The sequence below is a fragment of the Oncorhynchus tshawytscha genome, linkage group LG29 (assembly GCF_018296145.1).
Source record: "Oncorhynchus tshawytscha isolate Ot180627B linkage group LG29, Otsh_v2.0, whole genome shotgun sequence".
Taxonomy (NCBI): Eukaryota; Metazoa; Chordata; class Actinopteri; order Salmoniformes; family Salmonidae; genus Oncorhynchus; species Oncorhynchus tshawytscha.
Window position 1 is genome coordinate 17901121 of NC_056457.1, and position 20226 is coordinate 17921346.

The 20226-nt window shown below is 40.6% G+C and overlaps 1 protein-coding gene and 1 long non-coding RNA gene across 3 annotated transcripts in view; one reads left to right on the forward strand and one right to left on the reverse strand.

Moving 5' to 3' along the window:
- Positions 1-13055, forward strand: part of LOC121841322 — a 26301-nt gene extending 13246 nt beyond the window's left edge. Inside the window, exon 7 of the long non-coding RNA XR_006080289.1 lies at positions 12925-13055. This is a non-coding gene — a long non-coding RNA (uncharacterized LOC121841322). The remainder of the gene's footprint in view (positions 1-12924) is intronic.
- Positions 2615-19148, reverse strand: LOC112227824 (myosin-7). 2 transcript variants are annotated; one of them, XM_042308694.1, is made up of 40 exons: positions 19130-19148; positions 18955-18997; positions 17325-17533; positions 16867-17010; positions 16619-16775; positions 16506-16533; positions 16308-16413; positions 16069-16161; positions 15664-15727; positions 15475-15573; positions 14943-15046; positions 14711-14849; positions 14516-14634; positions 14235-14384; positions 13979-14149; positions 13495-13804; positions 13313-13386; positions 12913-13118; positions 12690-12813; positions 10796-10932; positions 10459-10714; positions 9982-10224; positions 9718-9894; positions 9462-9607; positions 9293-9383; positions 8811-9200; positions 8544-8670; positions 8327-8445; positions 8042-8238; positions 7662-7845; positions 7100-7265; positions 6833-6957; positions 6445-6753; positions 6130-6333; positions 5734-6030; positions 5510-5614; positions 5294-5389; positions 5066-5200; positions 4751-4786; positions 2615-2744 (listed from the first exon to the last, which is right to left on the reverse strand). In XM_042308694.1, exons 3-39 carry the CDS (start codon positions 17523-17525, stop codon positions 4766-4768), a joined length of 5814 nt encoding a protein of 1937 aa, XP_042164628.1. In that variant the 5' UTR covers positions 17526-17533; positions 18955-18997; positions 19130-19148; the 3' UTR covers positions 2615-2744; positions 4751-4765. The 2 variants fall into 2 exon arrangements, with proteins under 2 accessions (XP_042164628.1, XP_042164629.1); XM_042308695.1 differs by lacking the exon at positions 4751-4786.
- Between the last annotated feature and the right edge of the window lie 1078 nt (positions 19149-20226).

Here is a 20226-nt window from a genome sequence, read left to right on the forward strand (position 1 = left end):
TCTTGTCTCATCGCTACAACTCCCGTACGGGCTCGGGGGAGACGAAGGTTGAAAGTCATGCGCCCTCCGATGCACAACCCAACCAAGCCGCACTGCTTCTTAACACAGCGCACAGCCAACCCGGAAGCCAGCCGCACCAATGAGGAAACACCATGCACCTGGAAACCTTGGTTAGCGCGCACTGCACCCGGCCCACCACAGGATTCACTGGAGCACAATATCCCTACCGGCCAATCCCTCCCTAACCCGGGCGACGCTAGGCCAATTGTGCGTCGCCCCACGGACCTCCCGGTCGCGGCTGGTTACGACAGAGCCTGGGCGCAAACCCTCTGGTGGGTCTCTGGTGGCACAGCTGGCGCTGCAGTACAGCGCACTTAACCACTGCGCCACCCGGGAGGCCATACTCTCTCTATGTAAACAAAGGGCTTTCCAAGAGTCCATTCTGTAGAGTGGAGAGAAAAAGGGAGAAAGGTATTTATGGGGAGGTCATAAAAACTCCCCAACCATGGCAACGTCATGAAAGTAGTCATTTAGGTAGGTTACCTTAGTGTTCTTGGGCACAGGGACTGTGGTGGTCTGCTTGTAACATGTTGGTATTGCAGACTCAGACAGGGAGAGGTTGAAAATGTCAGTGAAGACACTTGCCAGTTGGTCGGAGTACATGTCCTGGTAATCCGTCTGGCCTTTTGGCCTTGTGAGTGTTGACCTGTTTAAAGGTCTTATTCACATCGGCTACGGAGAGCGTGATCACACAGTCGTCTGGAACAGCTGATGCTCTAATGCATGTTTCAGTGTTACTTGCCTAGAAGCGAGCATAGAAGTTATTTAGCTCGTCTGGTAGGCTCGTGTCACTGGGCAGCTCGCGGCTGTGTTTCCCTTTGTGGTCTGAAATAGTTTGCAAGCACTGCTTGCAGTGATGAGCGTCGGAGCCAGTTTTTCACAATTCCTGATATTTAATCCATGTAAAAATTCACGGTCTTAGGTCAGTTAGGATCACCACTTTATTTTAAGAATGTGAAATGTCAGAATAATAGCAGAGAAAATTATTTATTTCAGCTTTTATTTCTTTCATCACATTTCCAGTGGGTCAGAAGTTTACATACACTCAATTCGTGTTTGGTAGCATTGCCTTTAAATTGTTTAACTTGGGTCAAATGTTTCAGGTGGCCTTCCACAAGCTTCCCACGATAAGTTGGGTGAATTTTGGCCCATTCCTCCTGACAGAGCTGGTGTAACTGATTCAGGTTTGTAGGCCTCCTTCCTTTCACAAGCTTTTTCAGTTCTGCCCACAAATTGTCTATATGCTTGAGGTCAGGGCTTTGTGATGGCCACTCCAATACCTTGACTTTATTGTCCTTAAGCCATTTTGCCACAACTTTGGAAGTATGCTTGGGGCCATTGTCCATTTGGAAGACCCATTTGCGACCAAGCTTTAACTTCCTGACTGATGTCTTGAGATGTTGCTTCAATATATCCACGTAATTTTCCTCCCTGATGAAGCCATCTATTTTGTGAAGTGCACCAGTGCTGCAAAGCACCCCCACAACATGATGCTGCCACCACCATGCTTCGCAGTTGAGATGGTGTTCTTCAGCTTGCAAGACTGCAGGTTATGTCGATATAGGACTCGTTTTACTGTGGATATAGATACTTTTGTACCTGTTTCCTCCAGCATCTTCACAAGGTCCTTTGCTGTTGTTCTGGGATTGATTTGCACTTCTCACACCAAAGTACCTTCATCTCTAGGAGACAGAACGCGAGACAGAACGGCTGCGTGGTCCCATGGTGTTTATACTGGCATACTATTGTTTGTACAGATGAACTGCTCCCAAGGATGAACCAGACTTGTGGAGGTCTACAATTTTTTTTCTGGGGTCTTGGCTGATTTCTTTTGATTTTCCCATGATGTCAAGCAAAGAGGCACCGAGTTTGAAGGTAGACCTTGAAATACATCCACAGGTACAACTCCAATTGACTCAAATAATGTCAAGTAGCCTATCAGAAGGTTCTAAACCCATGACATAATTTTCTGGAATTTTCCAAGCTGTTTAAAGGCACAGTCAGCTTAGTGTATGTAAACTTCTGACCCACTGGAATTGTGGTACAGTGAATTATAAGTGAAATAATCTGTCTGTAAACAATTGTTGGAAAAATTACTTGTGTCATGCGCAAAGTAGATGTCCTAACCGACTTGCCAAAACTATAGTTTGTTAACAAGAAATTTGTGGAGTAGTTGAAAAACTAGTTTTAATGACTCCAACCTAAGTGTATGTAAACTTCCGACTTCAACTGTATGTAAGTAAGTTCTTTATTTTTAATAAATTAGCAAAACATTCAAAAAACTTGTCATGAACATTTTGCAGAATCAAATAAACCACCTATAGGCTGTGATTTTTAAAAATCCAGTATGCCTCTAGGGTCAAAATGGTACCAGTCTGTAGTTTGAGGGTTACATTTTTCATGAAACCACACAAATCCTTAATGTTAGGCCAAAGAAATATGCTCTTGGGTGTGGGTAAGTGTTTCCATTTCTTTAATAAATAATGGTGAATTCCATTCTTCCAAAATCTAGTCTAAACTTCCTGTCTGAATAGAATCAAGCAATACACAGAGGGGCTGTTTAACTTGACTTTATTCTTTATTCTGCTCATGTTACATGGAGAATAGAGAAACAACTAAAGCACTACAGTCAGGAGATTTTCAGAAAGGTCCATCCGAGAGCTTCACTCTTCATCATGTCCTTTCTGTAACACAAGATGGATGAAGGTTAAAATGTAATAAACTACTGTAAACACTAAAAACATTCTTACAATATTCTGTGCATCGTCAAACATATATGCACCTTTGGGGCTCATTGTTTGAGTGAATAGAATACACTATAAACATCATGAATAATACTAACTGTGTCTACTAGTAAATTAAAGATTTCACTAAATATTGCAATAAATCCATCACATTGTAAGTGACAATACGTGATTATTGATTTATTTGCAGATCGTGATAACACGATGTAGTGAACCTTTATCTTTTATAGTAAATATTGCAATAAATCCATCACATTGTAAGTGACAATACGTGATTATTGATTTATTTGCAGATCGTGATAACACGATATAGTGAACCTTTATCTTTTCTTACAGGGCTACATTAATCAGGTCAGTTGGCCGGCTTACTGTGGCATATTGTGCTATATTAAAGAAACAATCTCTGAATTGGAAAGAAATGTGGTAGGGAAAGTAATTTCTTATAAATTTCACCAGGAGAGATCATGGGTATAATGTTACTTGGCTAGTTAGCTACTAGCTAGCAACACTTGGGCTAGCTATTGTTTGCTAGATAGCTAGCTAACCTTGTGTTCACAGAATATTTGGCAGAACGGGTCCAGCTATATTGTAGCATTTCACCAGAAATATCATAATTTTATTATTTTCATATGGTAGCAAGCTAGTTAGCCACGTTTTGGCTAGTTAGCTAGCTAGTTAGCTGTCTGCAGCATCAATTGATGTCTAGTTAGCTAACTTTCTAGCGAACTAGCTAGTTTACTTCTTGGGGAACGATCATTCTGCTTAGTGCATTAGCTAGCCAACATTCATTATACATGACTTGTGTTATCCATCAATTTCTTATTAACTCAAAAATGTAGCTAGCTAGTTAGCTAACTAGTATAAGTTGTTTGAATGACAGCCTCATCACATTTATTGGGAATTTACTGACTGGCTATAGCTAGCTAACTAGTCACATATCTCATTATCTGCATATGAGTGATCATTATTGACATAAATGTTTAATCCCCATATATATGAGTGTCGTCTCACATCATGTCAGTATAATTTCTTTAATTTCTGATCCAGAAAAGCACTCACAAAGCCACACCTGTAGCATGTGTTGCTTGAAGTAAAACATTGTTGTTTTCTTTAAGCTTTGAAATGATGTCTTCCTTGCATTCTATGGCCAGAAAATGACATCTTCAACAAAAAGTAGAAATGACAGCCAAAATGTAATGATAGACAAAAATGCTGTTGTGGATTATTTAATGAAGCCTACATGAGCATTATTATAAAGTGTTGTGTTTTTTTATGGAGACCTTTACCTTTAATCAATTAAATATGCAAAGTACTTCATTTTATATTGATATGTAGATTGTCTGTCACAGGTGTTGCTGAAATCCATATCACTTTCGTTTACAATGTTTTGATTCATTAAAAGTTGTTCTTCAATAACATTATTTTCGCAGAAGAGTAGCCCCTGTGTAGGCATAATTTGGCATAATAAGTAATTGTCTGCAATTAAATATGATAACAAAATCCTTGTACTACCAGGATATTCTAGTCTAATCATATTTGTTTAGTTGTTATATGACAATACTCAGTTGAACTTTTTACTATATAGATTTAGTTGTTCTTGATGTTACTTCTTTCGGGCGGGAGTAGTGAACACAGACAATGACCATTTCCGATGTCTAGTATCAAGCTGGCTTGGTGCCGTAACATCATAATATCAGCTAGTCTGCTAGTTTATTCCGGTGTTCCTTTCGTTGCAGCCACGGTTATCACAGAGCTCAGTGTAATCTCCCGAAGTATCGTTTTGATGAAACCAGTGCTAACACAGTGGTACCTGAGAAGTTCCGCTTCTTAGTTGCAATCAACCCTTTAAACTTACAAAACAATTGAGGTTGGGTCTGTCATCATACATGGTATAAGGGAGTTTGCAAATTATAACCAATGTAATTATGTTGATTGAAATAACTGACCTGGGAGTCTTGGCCTCACTCGTCATCCTTTCCTTTCTGTGACAGAGAGGATAGATAAATAATGAGAACACTGTTTTCTGGTTGATATTTTACAATGGGGAACTTCAACAGGTATGTATAGTTACTTAGTAACAATTTACGCATTATTACTTATTTTCGTCAGGAATAAATGAGTGAATATCGAGAATTGAAATGACCATTAAATAGAATCTCAGATACGAGACGTTAAAACTATTTAAGGTTGAGACTTTTGTCATGGGAAACTGCAAAATTATAACCTATACAACACTGTACATTGACAGCAAATTCACTGACCTTGGATCCGGCATCACGACTCTTGGCTCTCATCTTGTTGACCTGAGACTCAGCAATATCAGCCCTCTCTTCTGCCTCATCCAGTTCATGCTGAATCTTACGGAACTTTCCCAAATTGGCATTGGCTTGTTCCTCCTGTGAGAAATGTTAAATACGATTTAAGTTTCTAGCAAACAAAACAATTAGAAAATTACAAATGCATCAGTTGGATGATAGAAGGTTACTTACAGCCTCCTCTGAAGTTCTCTTGTAGGATTTGACCTTCAGCTGCAGTTTGTCCACTAGGTCCTGCAGACGGCTCAAATTCTTACGGTCTTCCTCAGTCTGCACCCAAAAAGAATGGATTTTTTTTGTTGTCATACTGAATACTGAATACAGTAAACATTTTACATTTGATTCTGAACATGTTAATAGTGCACTTTCAACTTGAACTTTGTGATGTACCTGGTAGGTGAGTTCTTTGATGCGTCTCTCATATTTACGGACTCCTTTTACAGAATCACTGCTCCTCCTTTGCTCCAGTTCCACTTCAGTCTCTAGCTCTCTCACCTAGAAAGATATTAACGCACCATTTCCAATTACTTTGTTAATAGGGCAGCTATAAATATTACTGGAGATATGACATGTGACATTGAATTAATAGAAGATAATGTAGCTTAGACACTTACTCTGGCCTCCAGCTTCTGGATCTGCTTCTTGCCCCCCTTCATGGCGATTTGTTCAGCTTCATCCAGGCGGTGCTGCAGGTCCTTGATGGTCTGCTCCATGTTCTTTTTCATACGCTCCAGGTGAGCACTGGTGTCCTGCTCCTTCTTCAGCTCTTCTGCCATCATGGCAGCATCAGTAATGGCCTTCTTGGCTTTTTCCTCAGCATTTCTACACTCCTGCACAGCCTCCTCCATTTCATTCTGAAGCTGGGATGTGTCGCCCTCTAGCTTCTTCTTCTGGCTCAGTAAGCTGGTGTTCTACGCATATATTTGAAATGTTGTTTGTATATTACCTCTACATACATCAAGTAGCAGATATTTAAGGAGAACCCTAATTGTTCTATATTACTGTCTTACTTGTGAGTGCAGCAGCTGAACTCTCTCACTAACATCCAGCAGTTCCTGCTCAGCCAGTTTGCGGCCTCTCTCAGTCTGCTCCACCAGGGCTCTCAGCTCATCCAGTTCAGCCTGAATCAGGTTGTTCCGTCTCTCCACTATGGCAATGTTCTCCTTCAGGTCATCACTGACACGAAGAGCATCATCCAGCTGCATTTGAGAATCCTGTAGAAAGAATCAATGATTTTACTAATTTTATTTTGTTACACAGTGTGTGGCTTGGCTTTTTCTGAAGGCAAAAGCTATGTTTTTAATTCAATGGTGTGGAAGTAATACCTTCAGATGGGAATGGAGACCCTTAAGTTGCTTCTGGGCCTCTGATGCCTGCCTGTTTGCCTGGCTGAGCTGGATCTCCATCTCATTGAGATCTCCCTCCATCTTCTTCTTCAGCCTGAGAGCTTCATTCCTGCTGCGAGTCTCTGACTCCAGGGAGCTTTGCAGGGTATCCACAACTCTCTGCTGGTTCCTCTTATTCATCTCCATTTCCTCATCCTTCTCTACCAGCTTCCGTTCAATGTCAGCTTTCACCTGATTGAACTCCAGCTGAGCTCTCAGGATCTTGCCCTCCTCATGCTCTAGGGAGCCCTATGAGAACACAGCCACCCATAGTTTGTCAAATGTAGTTCTGGTACTTTCACTACCAGTAAATATTTTCCAATCTCACCTCAGCTTCCTCTAGAGCAGACTGTATCTCAGCCTTCTCCTGCTCCAGCTGTTTGCGGATCTTTTCCAGCTCATGGATGCTCTTTCCTCCCTCACCAAGCTGCTCCGTCAGGTCAGAAATTTCCTCTGTGGAAAATATAATTGTACATCAAATTGTTTTTTGTGATCTGATCTCTATAGCATATCTATCTGATCTCTATCTGATCTCTATAGCATATCGATCTTCAATTGACTAAGTTATATAACCCAATGATTCTTATGCTCTGACCTTGGAGGTTCTTGTTCTCCCTCTTCATGGTCTCCAGATGATCCAGAGACTCCTCATAAGAGTTCTTGAGTTTGAAGAGCTCAGTGCTGAGAGATCTGGCCTCTTTCTGGGAGCTCTCCAGCTCAGTCTGAGACTCCTCAAACTTCTGCTTCCATTCAGCTAGGACCTGAAAATCATACGTGTATTTTAGGTAGTTTGAATACAGTGTATGATTAAGATGAGATGTGTTTATTGTCCATTAACTTACAAAGAATAGAAATGTGTCTTTGTGCTCAAAACCCAACCCCCTGAGACACACAGGCGTTGGAAGCTATGGGTCAGCCACAGTGCAGTGCCACAGTGCAGTGCCCCTGGAGCAATTATTGGGGGTTAAGTACCTTGCTCAAGGGCACAACGGCAGGCGGGGTAGAAATGTAGGATGACCCTCCGGTTGCCGGCTAACTCCGCACCAGGTTTTCTTGTCTGAGGGTGTTGGCCCACTTCTCGAATCACTAGGCTACCCCTATCATGTATAATAATGAAGCCTAATAGGACTTGTGTATTCCATATGTTTATTTCTTACCTTGTCAAAGTTCCTTTGCTTCTTGTCCAAAGAGGCAGCAGCTGCATTGGATCTCTCCACATCCACCATGAGATCTTCAATCTCATTCTGGAGTCTGTGTTTAGTCTTCTCTAGGGATGAACATTTAGCATTTACAGCTTCCACAGCTTCCTCTGCATCCTGCAAACGCTGAGCCAGTTTCTTCCTAGATTGGCATAGATGAGAAACACATTTCAGCTGCCTTTTTTCTGTCTGGAAGTACAGTATAAGTACAGTATAATGGTTGTTTAACACGTAATCAATGTATTATATATTGATCATGTACAGTAGATTTGTGTATCGCTTTTTCAGCCAAGGTTCAATAGCCTGAAAAGTAAGAGAAAGTAATAAAGCATCCTTACTTTGCGTCCTCAAGCTCCTCAGTCTTCTGGATGGCATCAGTTTCATACTTGGTTCTCCACTGAGCCACCTCAGCATTAGCCTTGGACATGCCACGCTGCAGCTCAGCCTTTGCCTCCTGTTCCTCCTCATACTGCTCCCTCAACAGATCTGAGTCATGGCGAGCAGACTGCACTGCATGGGCAAGTGCGTTCTTGGCCTGGTAAGGAAATTTATAAAAGGATCTGTAATTATGCCTGATGATGAATGTAGTTAGATAAGAGACACTGCATTCTTTGTATAAATACCTTGACTTCCTCCTCCAATTGTCTCTTGAGGTCTTCAATCTGCTGAACATTGGACTGCTTACCTCTAGTCAGTTGGGAGACCAGAGAGTCCTTCTCCTCCAACTGTCTAGCAAGTTCACCTGTTTTCATGATATTCAAATTATTAAAAAATATATTACTAATTGTGGTAATTCATTTTGTCTGTTTGTATGCATGTCCAGGTTTTTAGTTAATATACCATTCTCAGTTTGAAGCTTTGCTTTCTGCATTGTGAAATCATTGATGGATCGCTGTCCTTCCTCAGCTTTCGTCCTGTATTCACTCATCTGGTCCTCTAGAGTACGGCACATTTTCTCCAAGTTTGTCTGAAAACATTAGTTTTTTAGATAACACAGCACAACCTTCATAGATTGTATCTACTAACCTAATGGCATGTGCAGTTCCATTTGCTATATCTATCTGATCTCAGAAAGGTATTGTATTTTGTTATTATGAATCCACTGACCTTAGCCTTGACAATCTGCTCCATGTTGGAGACCACATCATCCAGCTCCAGCCTGAGCTCACTCTTCTCTTTCTCCAGCTTCTGCTTCACTCTCTGAAGGTTGTCAATCTGTTCTCCCAGGTCAGCTACACTGTCAGCATTTTTCTTCCTCAGCGTGGCAGCTGTAGCCTCATGCTGCAGGGTAGCCTCTTCAAGGTCTCTGCGCACCTTCTGGAACTCAGCCTCCCTCTTCTTGTTCATCTCAATCTGGGCAGCAGTGGCTCCACCAGCCTCCTCCAGCCTCTCACTGATCTCTTCTAGCTCTCTGGCCAAGTCTGCCCTCTGTTTCTCCACCTTGGCACGGGCAGCTCTTTCAGCCTCCAGCTCTTCCTCTAATTCCTCAATGCGGGCCTGAAATGTTAGGATTTCAAATGTTCTGGTAAGATGAGAACATAAGCATATGTAACAGAAAGATTCCCTTTTCAACAATGCCATTGAAATACCTGCAGCTCCTTCAGTTTCTTCTGAAGCTGGGCACCCAAAGCCTGCTCATCCTCAATCTTGCTGTTGAGTTGGCTCATCTCAAAGTCCTTCCTGATAATTAAATAACACATTTGAGCACTTTCTGTAAAATAACTATTCATGATATTTTGTAGGTTTGTGGGATCTTACTTCTTCATTCTCTCCTCCAGCTGCTGCTTGTCATTCTCCAGGTCCATTAGGCTCTCCTGGGTCAACTTTAAATCTCCCTCCAGCTTTCTCTTGGCTCTCTCAAGGTCCATTCTCACCTTCTTTTCTTGCTCCAGAGACCCTTCAAGCTAATAAAGGATATATTAAACAACATTCGGACTCAGCAATTTACTGTAGCGTATTTTTAGGATATTACTAATTTTGTTGTACTTTTTGTGAATTACTATTTGATACTCACATCATCAACTTGCTGTTCCAGTTTGGCTTTGGCCTTGGTCAGCGTGTTGACTTTGTCCTCCTCACTCTGCAGGTCATCCAGCGTTTGTTGATGAGCTTCCTGCAGAGCCTTCTTCTCCTTGGTCAGCTTGGCAATGATTTCATCCAGAGCTGCCATCTCCTCAGTAAGGTTTTTAACCTTCGGAAACAGAACAGTGTCATTACACTTTTATCCAAACCACTTAATTGGAATTTTAACATCACAAGAATAAAGATAAACCATTACCTTGTTCTCTGTGGCATGCTTTTCCTTCTCCACTTTAGCCAGAGTGAGCTCCAGATCATCAATGTCCTTCTTGAGTTCTGAGCACTCATCCTCCAGCTTCCTCTTCTTAGCAGTTAGCTCTGAATTCATCTCCTCCTCATCCTCCAGTCTTTCTGTCAGCTCTTTGGCTTTGGCCTCAAGCTGGATTTTGCTCTTGATCAGACCCTCACATCTCTCTTCAGCATCACCAATAGTGTCTTCTTGCTGTCAGTGTGTCAATATATAAGTATTTGAAGTGTTTGAAGTTTGTTTGGTGGCATAATATTTGGACAGTACAAATAATCGACAAATGCTCCACTGATTGTTTGTATTTAGCAAATCATGTGGCTCCTCTCTCTGTTTTTCTATTTCTCTAGTTAGCTAAAAGCTCATTTTGACAAAGGCCATTTTGACAAAGGATGTGAATGCAACAACTGTAGTACAGTTAAAGTTACTCACAGTTTGGACAGCGAGCTGCAGGTCGTTCTTCTCTTGGATAAGGGACACCATCTTCTCTTCCAGCTCCTTTTTACGGGCTTCACTTTTAGCATAAGCCTCTTTAAGCTTCAGGAATTCTTCCTTCATGTTGGCCATCTCCTTTTCAGTCTCTGCTGACTTCAGCAGAGGTTTGATCTTGAAGTACATCTTCATCCAGGGCCAATTCTTGACACCCATGAAGGCACGAATGTTCCATTGGATCACAAGCAAGGCATCCCTGTGAAATTGAATATAATTATACAGCCTTTTCTTCCTCCACCATATTGTCTGCAGAAGTTGTATCTATTCTTATTCCAACCTGCGGTCAACAATTTTCTGGAACTCAATTCTGGCAAGTAGACCACGTGATCTGGCCTGGAAGCCAGTGATGATAAGAGCGAGACGATCGTCTCTCATCTCCTCAAGAGTACCCAGGAGACCGGCCTTGAAGAACACCTAAAGATACACAAGTTCATAATGTAGTGCTTGTATCGTCTTGAATTTGGCAGGATTGTATTTTGATGCCAGTTGAGCATAAATACCTTGAATGTGTTATCCCCAGATTTACAAAACGTGGTAGTTCTATTTAGATTGATGATTTCATGCCAATTTTTACAAAAATGACACAAATTGACCACAATTTGGCCCTGTAATGTGCTAATTATATTTGGCCAAGGCTTGGATCCATAGGTAACGCCCCGTTTGGCCCCCATCCTGCCACCATCCTGCCTCCCTGGATCCCGCTGGAAAGATCAGTATCATGTTCTGTTTCTTTACCTTCAGGCCTACATTTTTGTTGTCCCTCTCCCTTCACATTTCTCACTGTCAATTGTGAATGATAATTCTTCAAGTTTTACCAGTGAAACGTCTTTGCAAAAAATGCATGCCTTTCATTTGATCTTAATCAGTTTCATGGGAATATGCATTTCGATCTTCTAGTTGTGTAGATTGAGCGAGTTTTATAGCAGATGGTGTTAACAACCTGTAGCATACCTGTGTTTTGTTTCAACTAAAGTACATATTTTGCTTAATGGCGTGCACTGTTGAGTTCTGGCCACATGAGACAAAAATGCAACTATTCGCACAATCCTCCTAAAATCTCATAAGAAATTAAGTGCTGTTTTTTTCTTACAGTAACATTATACAATGCTATTATAGTCTGTTCTGTTATGTACAATACTGTCATTGGGATATTGCAGACATTGATTCAGCTTTGATCTAACTTTATTAAACAAGAAACCAGAGCAGCCTGTTCTCTACGAGTAGAGCAGAGACTGTGCGTGAGTAGAGAATCCCACACATGCGCAGAAGCTTTGGGACCTTTAACCTGGGAAGAGGGGTCCAGAAAAGTCAGATCCCCAGCCACTCTGTGGATTTTAGAACTTCAATCCCAGCATGCTGACCAAGAGTTACACAATTTGGCAAGGTCTTTAAAAACATGTACAAAAACAGTATGGCCACAATGCTTTTAATTGCTTATAAGTAGCTACTCTAGATCTGGATCTACCACATGGTGGCACTACACCAAAGATACACTGACTATAACAAACATTAGGAACACCTTCATAATATTGACTTAACCCCCCCCCCCCCTTTCCAAAGGGATGCTGGCCCATGTTGACTGTCAAATTGGCTGGATGTCTTTGGGTGGTGGAACATTCTTAATACACACGGGAAACTGTTAACCATGAAAAACCCAGCAGTGTTGTAGTTCTTGAAACAAACTGGTGCGCCAAGCACCTACTATCATACCCCGTTCAAAGGCACTTCCAGTTTTGTTTTTCCCATTCACCCTCTGAATGGCACACGTACACAATCCATGTCTCAATTCTCTTAAAGCTTAAAAATCATCCTTTAACCTGTCTCCTCCCCTTCATCTGCACTGATTAAAGTGGATTTAACAAGTGACATCAATAAGGGATCATAGCTTTCACCGGGATTCACCTGGTCAGTCTGTCATGGAAAGAGCAGGTCCTCGACTTGACCCATTTGTTCTTAATGTTTTGTATACTCTGTTTTTATCTAGACAAGACACATTTTCCCTAGACACAGATGACATGAGGTAAGCATGATCAGTGGTATATCAGCACTTATTTCAAAAGGCATTGCTCAGTTTACCATGATAGTGATGTATTGGTAATATTGCTGCTACTTTTCCATCCTGGTACAACAGGTTGCTTTTTTATTGCTTTTCATCTATTTAGAGAACTTACCTTAGTGTGTCCTAATCTGTACTGGGTATGGTCAATATCCAAAGAGCCCAACAGTTTTTCAGCTGCCTTCATGTTGTCCATGAACTGACCCTCAGGGATAGCATTTGGATTGAGGATGCGGTATCTGAATTTAAATCAGAAAGAAATTATCTTAAAAAATGGAACATTTGAATAGTTAAACAATTGAATTTATTTTAGAAAGGAAATTAATGGTTATTTTTACCTTTGTTTGAAGTCGGCATACAGGATTCTGTTGGGGAAGCCCTTTCTGCAGATCCTGATGCCTTCCAGCACACCGTTACAGCGCAGCTGGTGCATGACCAGAGGATTCTCCATGGCCCCAGGAGTCTTGGTCTCGTTGGGGATGATGCAACGCACAAAGTGGGGGTGAGTAGACCTCAAGTTGGTCATGAGTTTACCCAAGTTCTCCTGTCAGTATGACAAATGTAGAATTTTCCATCAGTGAATGAGTCTCCAAGTAACTCACGAGTCACAACGGCATTTAATGCTAACATGCCTAACACAACATACTGGCATCTCAAATATAGCGGAAATATAATACATTTGTTAATATTCTGACAAGTGAAAACATCAAAAACATATTGAGTTAAGCTCAGATTTACCCTGTGCAATGCAGACACAGTCTGGAAGGAAGAGCCTTTCTTCTTTTTTCCTCCAGCCGCTTTTTCTTCAGGTGCTGGATGATAATGAAATAATTATTTAAATATACTATTATGACCACAATATTGTCTATTTGTAATTATGTTAGTGGTTTGTAGTCTTTGCAGATATGAACACATAGTACCTCCTTCTGCACCAGCATAGTTCACAAAGAGGTTGGCCAGGAACTTAAGACTTGACTTCTGGAACAGTCCGACCACAGTCTCATTCAGCGGGTCCTTGTTCTTCACCAGCCAGTTACCAATGTTGTAGTCAACAATGCCAGCATAGTGAACCAAGGAGAAATGGGCCTCTGGTCTACCCTTAACAATCCTAGGCTTCTGGAAGCATGCATTTTTTCCCAGATGGGTGTCATACAGCTTCGCTTTAAATGTAGAATCACTGGCTTTAGGGAACATGCACTCCTCTTCAAGGATGGACATGATACCCATGGGCTAGTGGAAGGAATGAATGGAAATTAATTAATGTTAAGGGAAAAGCAGAGTGAATAAATATCAGAATAATTTGTAATGGAAGGACATTTATTAAGATGTACTTTGTAATGTTTGAAATCTCAAAGATTACTCAGGTCATATCATATAAACCTCTGCAAAACTGAAGACACTAACCCTTTCAATGAGGTCAATGCAGGCAGCCAAGTCCATGCCAAAGTCAATGAACTCCCAGACGATGCCCTCTTTCTTATACTCTTCCTGCTCCAGCACAAACATGTGGTGGTTGAAGAACTGCTGCAGCTTCTCATTAGTGAAGTTGATGCACAGCTGCTCAAAGGTGTTGAACTGAAATAGAAGTTCACAGTTACTTTAGTTTGTCAGCTGTAATGTTCTATATTCCATTTTTATCAAATTTACATCAAATACTCACATCAAAGATCTCAAAGCCAGCAATGTCCAGCACTCCAATGTAGTGCTGACGAGCGTTCTTAGTGTCCAGAGTAAGGTTGATTCTTATCACCATCCAGAGGAACATGTTCTCGTAAACTTTCTTTGACAGTGCACCAATAGAGTAGTACACCTACAAAATATTGAGAAAATAAATTACTGAAACAGCCTCAACATAAACGTGGGAATTACAGGTAGGAAAATATTAGCAACCCTATACAGAAGTGTTAGCTCCTTGAAATGTAAAACTATTTTGAGACTCACCTGGTCGACATTCTGACCTTTGGTGACCCACTCATTTCCTACTTTGACCCTTGGATGACACAGCCCCTTGACTAGGTCAGCAGAGTTCAGGCCCATCAGATATGCAGCTTTGTCAATATCTGGAATGGCAAAGTTGTATGATTAGAAGAGGCTACTTTATAATGAAGTGAGAGGTTTTAAATCCTCAGCACTCACCCTCAGTGCCATCTGCCTCTGCTTGCTCCTCCCGCTGTTTATTCTTGAACTTCATGTTGCCGTAGTGCATGATGGCACCAGTCAGCTTATAAATGCCATTCTTCTCCTCTTGGGAGAAGCCCAGCACATCAAAGGCATCCTAGTTCCAAAAATGCCATTGTTTTGTACTGGAGAAAGAGTTGGATACAAGTGGGAAATGATTGTATTTACAGTATGTACATATTCTACTCACATCAGTAGCCATTAGCTCATCTGCATCATTAATGGAAGTTACAGCAATCTCTCCTTGGGAGATGAAGGCATAGTCATAGGGATTGCTGGTGATGAGTAGCATCTCTGAAAATAATTGAACAGCACAGTTTAATTTGTGTTTGGGCTGTGGTATAGGTCAAAACAAGATACACTCAGTATTAGGATTGGGGTCAATTCTAAAATTGGCATTGTGTTATATTATAAATAGACAGGACGGCAAATTAGTCCTAATCAAGTTTTGAAAAACTGCAGCTGGAGATTGATTTGTGTGCATCCAATTTCAGTGTTGCGTACTTGCATGGAATTTAAATAATTTAAACTTTCTTATGAAAAAAGGAAACGTCACAACATAAATCACGTTACATTGTGCTGAGTGTTTTTCGCTGGGGGATCGGGGTTGCACACTCTCTGGGCTCGGTGCACCATAAGAATTTAATTTGATTTCATCAGAAGTTTTCCGTTTAATCCTGAATTGACATCAACCCTACTCAGTTTGATGATTCAATACTCACCCAGCAGTTCTGGTTTCTGTTGGGACAGGATCTGGTAGAAGATGTGATAGTCTCTCTCAGCCTTGAGCTGGAAAGTTACACGTGACTTCTCCAGAAGATCTGATGAGTATGGAAAAGTGCTTTTGGTATTAATGTGTTTCCTGTCAAAGAGATCTGTTCAAGCCTGGGCAAATTGAGTGTTGTACTCACAAGTCTCAATGTCAGCAGACGAAAGCTTCCCACTGACTCCAAAATGAATGCGGATGAATTTACCCTGTAAATTATTGTAATAGCATAAATGAATGAGCACACGAGAGCTGGGTTCAAGTAGTATTTGTTTTATTTTTGAATACCTTAAGTGCACATGATTGAGTTTGCATGGTGTAATGGAACTGATGGAATAGTCCTACAAGTTTAAATCCCACATTTCTGGTTCTCAATCAAACACTGAAAGTATTTGAAATAAAACAAATACTTTTTAACCCAGGTCTGGTGCACAGACAGACCCAAAAGGGAAGATTAATTGACGTCATGACATCAGCTAATGGTTATACAATTCAAATCCAGAGGATAAGATATGAATGATATTTGACAAACAAACAAGACCAAACTTACGAATCGGGAGGAGTTGTCATTCCTGATGGTCTTGGCATTACCAAAAGCCTCCAGGGCAGGATTGGCCTGGATGATTTGATCCTCCAGGGTCCCCTACAACCCAACAACCACACAGTGTTAAAATGCAGCATTAAAATAAATACTGTACGAACATATATTGGATTTTGTTAACATACTGTATGCCCATCCAGCCATGAAGAATGTTCAATTTAGGATCGATAACAATGAATATTGTTAACCTTTTTTTCTTCCGCGGCACTTTTCTTTCCGCTAACAGCAGCAATGCTGGCGAAATACTGGATGACTCTCTTGGTGTTAACAGTCTTTCCAGCACCGGATTCTCCACTAGGATTTAAAAATACAAATGTTGATGTCTCAGAATTTCTCTTAATTTCTAATAGTCTCAAATGGATATAGCTTTTGGTTGATGTACTTACGTGATAAGGACAGACTGATTTTCCCTGTCTGTTGAAAGAGAATTATCAGTAAATGTGACATTATCCAAATATCATTTGATTTATATATTTGAAAAGGAAAAGTTATATTTTACCTGACAACATGTACTGGTAGGCATTATCAGATATGGAGAAGATGTGAGGAGGAGCTTCTGTCCTCTTCTTGCCTCTGTATGCATTGACAACAGACTGATCGTACACTGGCAGCCACTTGTATGGGTTGACAGTGACACAGAACAGCCCTGAGTAGGTCTGTGGAAGACAAGGGGATGCATATTTAGTTTAATTCATTTGAATGAATGATTGATTTAATGGAGATATTAGCAGACAGGTCATTACTTACGTAGATCATCCAGGCTGCATAACGCTCTTTGAGGTTAAACAGCACAGCGGGCTCGTGCAGGAAGGTGAACATCGCCATGTCCTCAATTTTATCAAACTTTGGCGGGTTCTGGGGGTGGACATCATCCTCCTTCACAGTAACAGTCTGAAAGAAGAGCAAATGAAATTGTTTTGTTTCATTTTAAGGTGCAGAGGTGTTCTCACCCTAATTTGAGATTACACACAACATTGAATTGTCACAAATCATCCATTTACATGTAATGCCTGATTTACATAAAACATGTTCAAGATCTCAAGTTAGGATTCTTCTTTTTGTTGTCTCTTGTGAGAATCATACTTATAGTAATCTATAAAGCGCATAGAGTTATCCTAGTAGGAAAATTAATTATCTTATGATTTTCTAGGTATCCATTTTCCAGGTCATATTCTTTGAGAAATGCTCTTCAACAGAATATTTACCTTTCCAAACTCCGTATCAGCGGTGACTTTAGCCCCATCTCTGCTGGTGATTGTGGCCTTGACGTATTCTACCTCAGGGTCAGGCACATAGCACTCTCTCTTTATGTCAAAGGGTCTAGTCTGGCATTCCATACGCTCCTTGTCTGATTTACGCAGAAAGGAAGCTGCGGCACCAAACTCTGCCATCAAACTGTCCCCCATTTTTAAACCTGTAAAGGCAGGAAGAGAGCATTGAATACATACAGTGCCTTCAGAAAGCATTCATATCCCTTGACTTATTCCACATATTGTTTTTTTCAGCCGGAAATTGTATAATTGTATAATGTGATATTAGTATTACTGTATGTACAGTGGTGTCCGATATTATTGACACCTTTGATAAAGATGAGCAAAAATGACTGTATGAAATCAAATATTCAGATACTGAGCTATATTGTATGCTCAAAAACATTTGGAAATTATAGATTTTTTATAATACAATTGCTCAGGGAAAGAGATTTTATTAAGTCATATTTTTTTCTCTAACAGGTACAGGGTAAAAATGATTGACACCACTGTTTTCAATACCTTGCAATACATGAGGATAATGCCACTGTGGCCCTTGTTAAGGTCAATGGCATCATGACCTTTACCCAGTACAAGGACATTTTAGGCAAAGACCTGGTTGCCTCTGGCAGCAGGCTGAAACTTGATCGCAAGTGGATCTTCCAACAAGACAATAACCCAAGCACACATCAACATCCACAAACAAATGGTTAATTGGCCACAAAATCAACATTTTGCAATAGCCATCTCAGTCTTCAGACTTGAAACCTATTGAAAACCTGTGGTTTGAATTGAAGAGGGCAGTCCATAAGCACAGATGAAGGATATCAAGGATCTGGAAGGATTTTGTATGGAGGAATGGTGGAAGATCCTCCCCAATGTGTCCCAACTCGTGATATATTTGACAAAAAGGCTCAGACCCATTATTCTCACAAGGTTGAAAACAGGGGAGTCAATAATTTCGACTCCTTTTTGAGAAAAGTTGTTTTACTTGTTAAACAAAATATCTTTCTCTGAGCAATTGTATTAGTATAAAATATTATAATTTCTCAAATTGATAATTTTGTACTGTATATGAGTAGTATACTGTACCAGCCATGGCATAATGGTCATGGCAGACCAATAGAACTTTAAAATATAAGCCTTAAAAAAACACGAAGGTCGAGGCAGGACAGCAGTAAACTACCAGATTTAGAGTCATAGATTAATAAGTGTTTATCTGAACAATGCAAAGGTCAGTTAACCAACAGCACATTGGAAATGAACCAAAACATGTGAGATTCAGAGCAGATCAAAGTAACTAGGTCCACTGTAGCTGAAATCTACAGCTTGTGTAGTGATGACACTGACAACATGTAATTACTATACAGGAAATATGTATTATGCCACATAAACAAGTTGACTAGATTGATGAGTACAGACAAGAAAATTGAATACCTAAAATAAATAACATTATTTGTATCTTTATTTTTGCATTAGTATACAAATTTGTCAAGCTGTTATAGTTTTCATGAAACACATTTAAAGACTTCACACAAACCACTAGGAGGCATCTTATAGAACCTTAGAAGATTATGATTCTTACCTGTTGTTGGTCACCCCTTGGATACGTTTGGTGGAAAAGATCTCTACTGAGAATGAAATAGACAAATACAAAGACAAATATCAGTCAACTGACCAGCTATGTGTGGTTATGACTATTGTTAGGTCCTGTAATGATTATCTTTGCCCTCCTCAGCAGACTGCCTCTATATGCTTACCTTTGGAATGTCCGGTGCCTTGTGTCTCCCCCTGGTCTGTCTCCCCCTGGTCTCTGACACTCTTTATAAAGAGTGTTGCTCAGCCCTATATGGAGATGGTTCATGTCATGACATAAATTAGACTGATTATTTCAAAAGATCTGTATTTGGGGCTAGAGGTGTATACCTCTTTGACCTATCAGGCTCATTATAACAACAGGCTATTCCAGGGAGGACAGAGGAGGGGAGAAATTGGCTGCATTGAAAGCCCACTTGATCAGGGGGCGGTTTCAGGCACTGTAGTCATCTAAACATTACAAGCATGTATGTTTGACCAATGAGAATTAATCAAATGATGTATGTAACATGAAATGACAGAAAGTAAGGTAGATCCCAAAATTTTGGAAGTAGAGGTGTGCACCTCAGACCTATCAGGCGTGTTGTAACAGCAGGCCATCAATAAGGAGGGAGAAGGGGAGCAAAAACCCAGGGTGCATGTAGAGCATCACCCTTTGCTATAATTCCTTTTTTTGTGTCACTTTACCAGATGAGGTGGCTACATGACGACATTATGACATTTCAGAGCCCATTTTAGCACCCTCCTTTATTGGGCAGTTTCAGGCTCCATGGACATCCAACACATACCAATATTGTATGTTTGATCATTGGAAATCCCTTGTATTTAGTAAGGGGGAGTTGATTTTAATGGAGGTTAGTTTTGAGTTTTATGTTCTAGTACATGTTTGGGAACAAACTAGAACGTCTTTGTGTTGTGATTGCTTAATGTAATTGGATGTCATGAGAAAGTCATCATACATGGTGTGAAATCATTGCAAGACAACTGCAACTGTCAGTTGTTCACCAAAGCAAGGTCACTCTCCTTTCCATTGTCACTAAGAGTCCCAGCTACTGTAAGCATAACCCTAGGCCCCATCTTGTTGACGTGGCATTGTCTCCTTTTTATCCTTGAGGACAAATATAAACCTGTGAAATTGTTATTGGATTCCTTCAACTGACCATGAGGCACTTCAATGTGCTTGAATGTGTGGGCCTCACAATCTGACATTGTAATAGCTGCAGCCTTCTCACATAAATAATTCCAGGCCACAAATGGAAGG

Bases quoted from the DNA above. Each gene is read 5' to 3' on its own strand.
- LOC112227824 (XM_042308695.1), bottom strand. From the start codon at position 17,525: ATGGGGGACAGTTTGATGGCAGAGTTTGGTGCCGCAGCTTCCTTTCTG. The intron at 15,047-15,474 runs GTGAGTATTGAA...AATTATTTTCAG, and splicing joins ACAGAAACCAGAACTGCTGG to AGATGCTACTCATCACCAGC. The intron at 8,446-8,543 runs GTATATTAACTA...TCATGAAAACAG, and splicing joins AAAGCTTCAAACTGAGAATG to GTGAACTTGCTAGACAGTTG.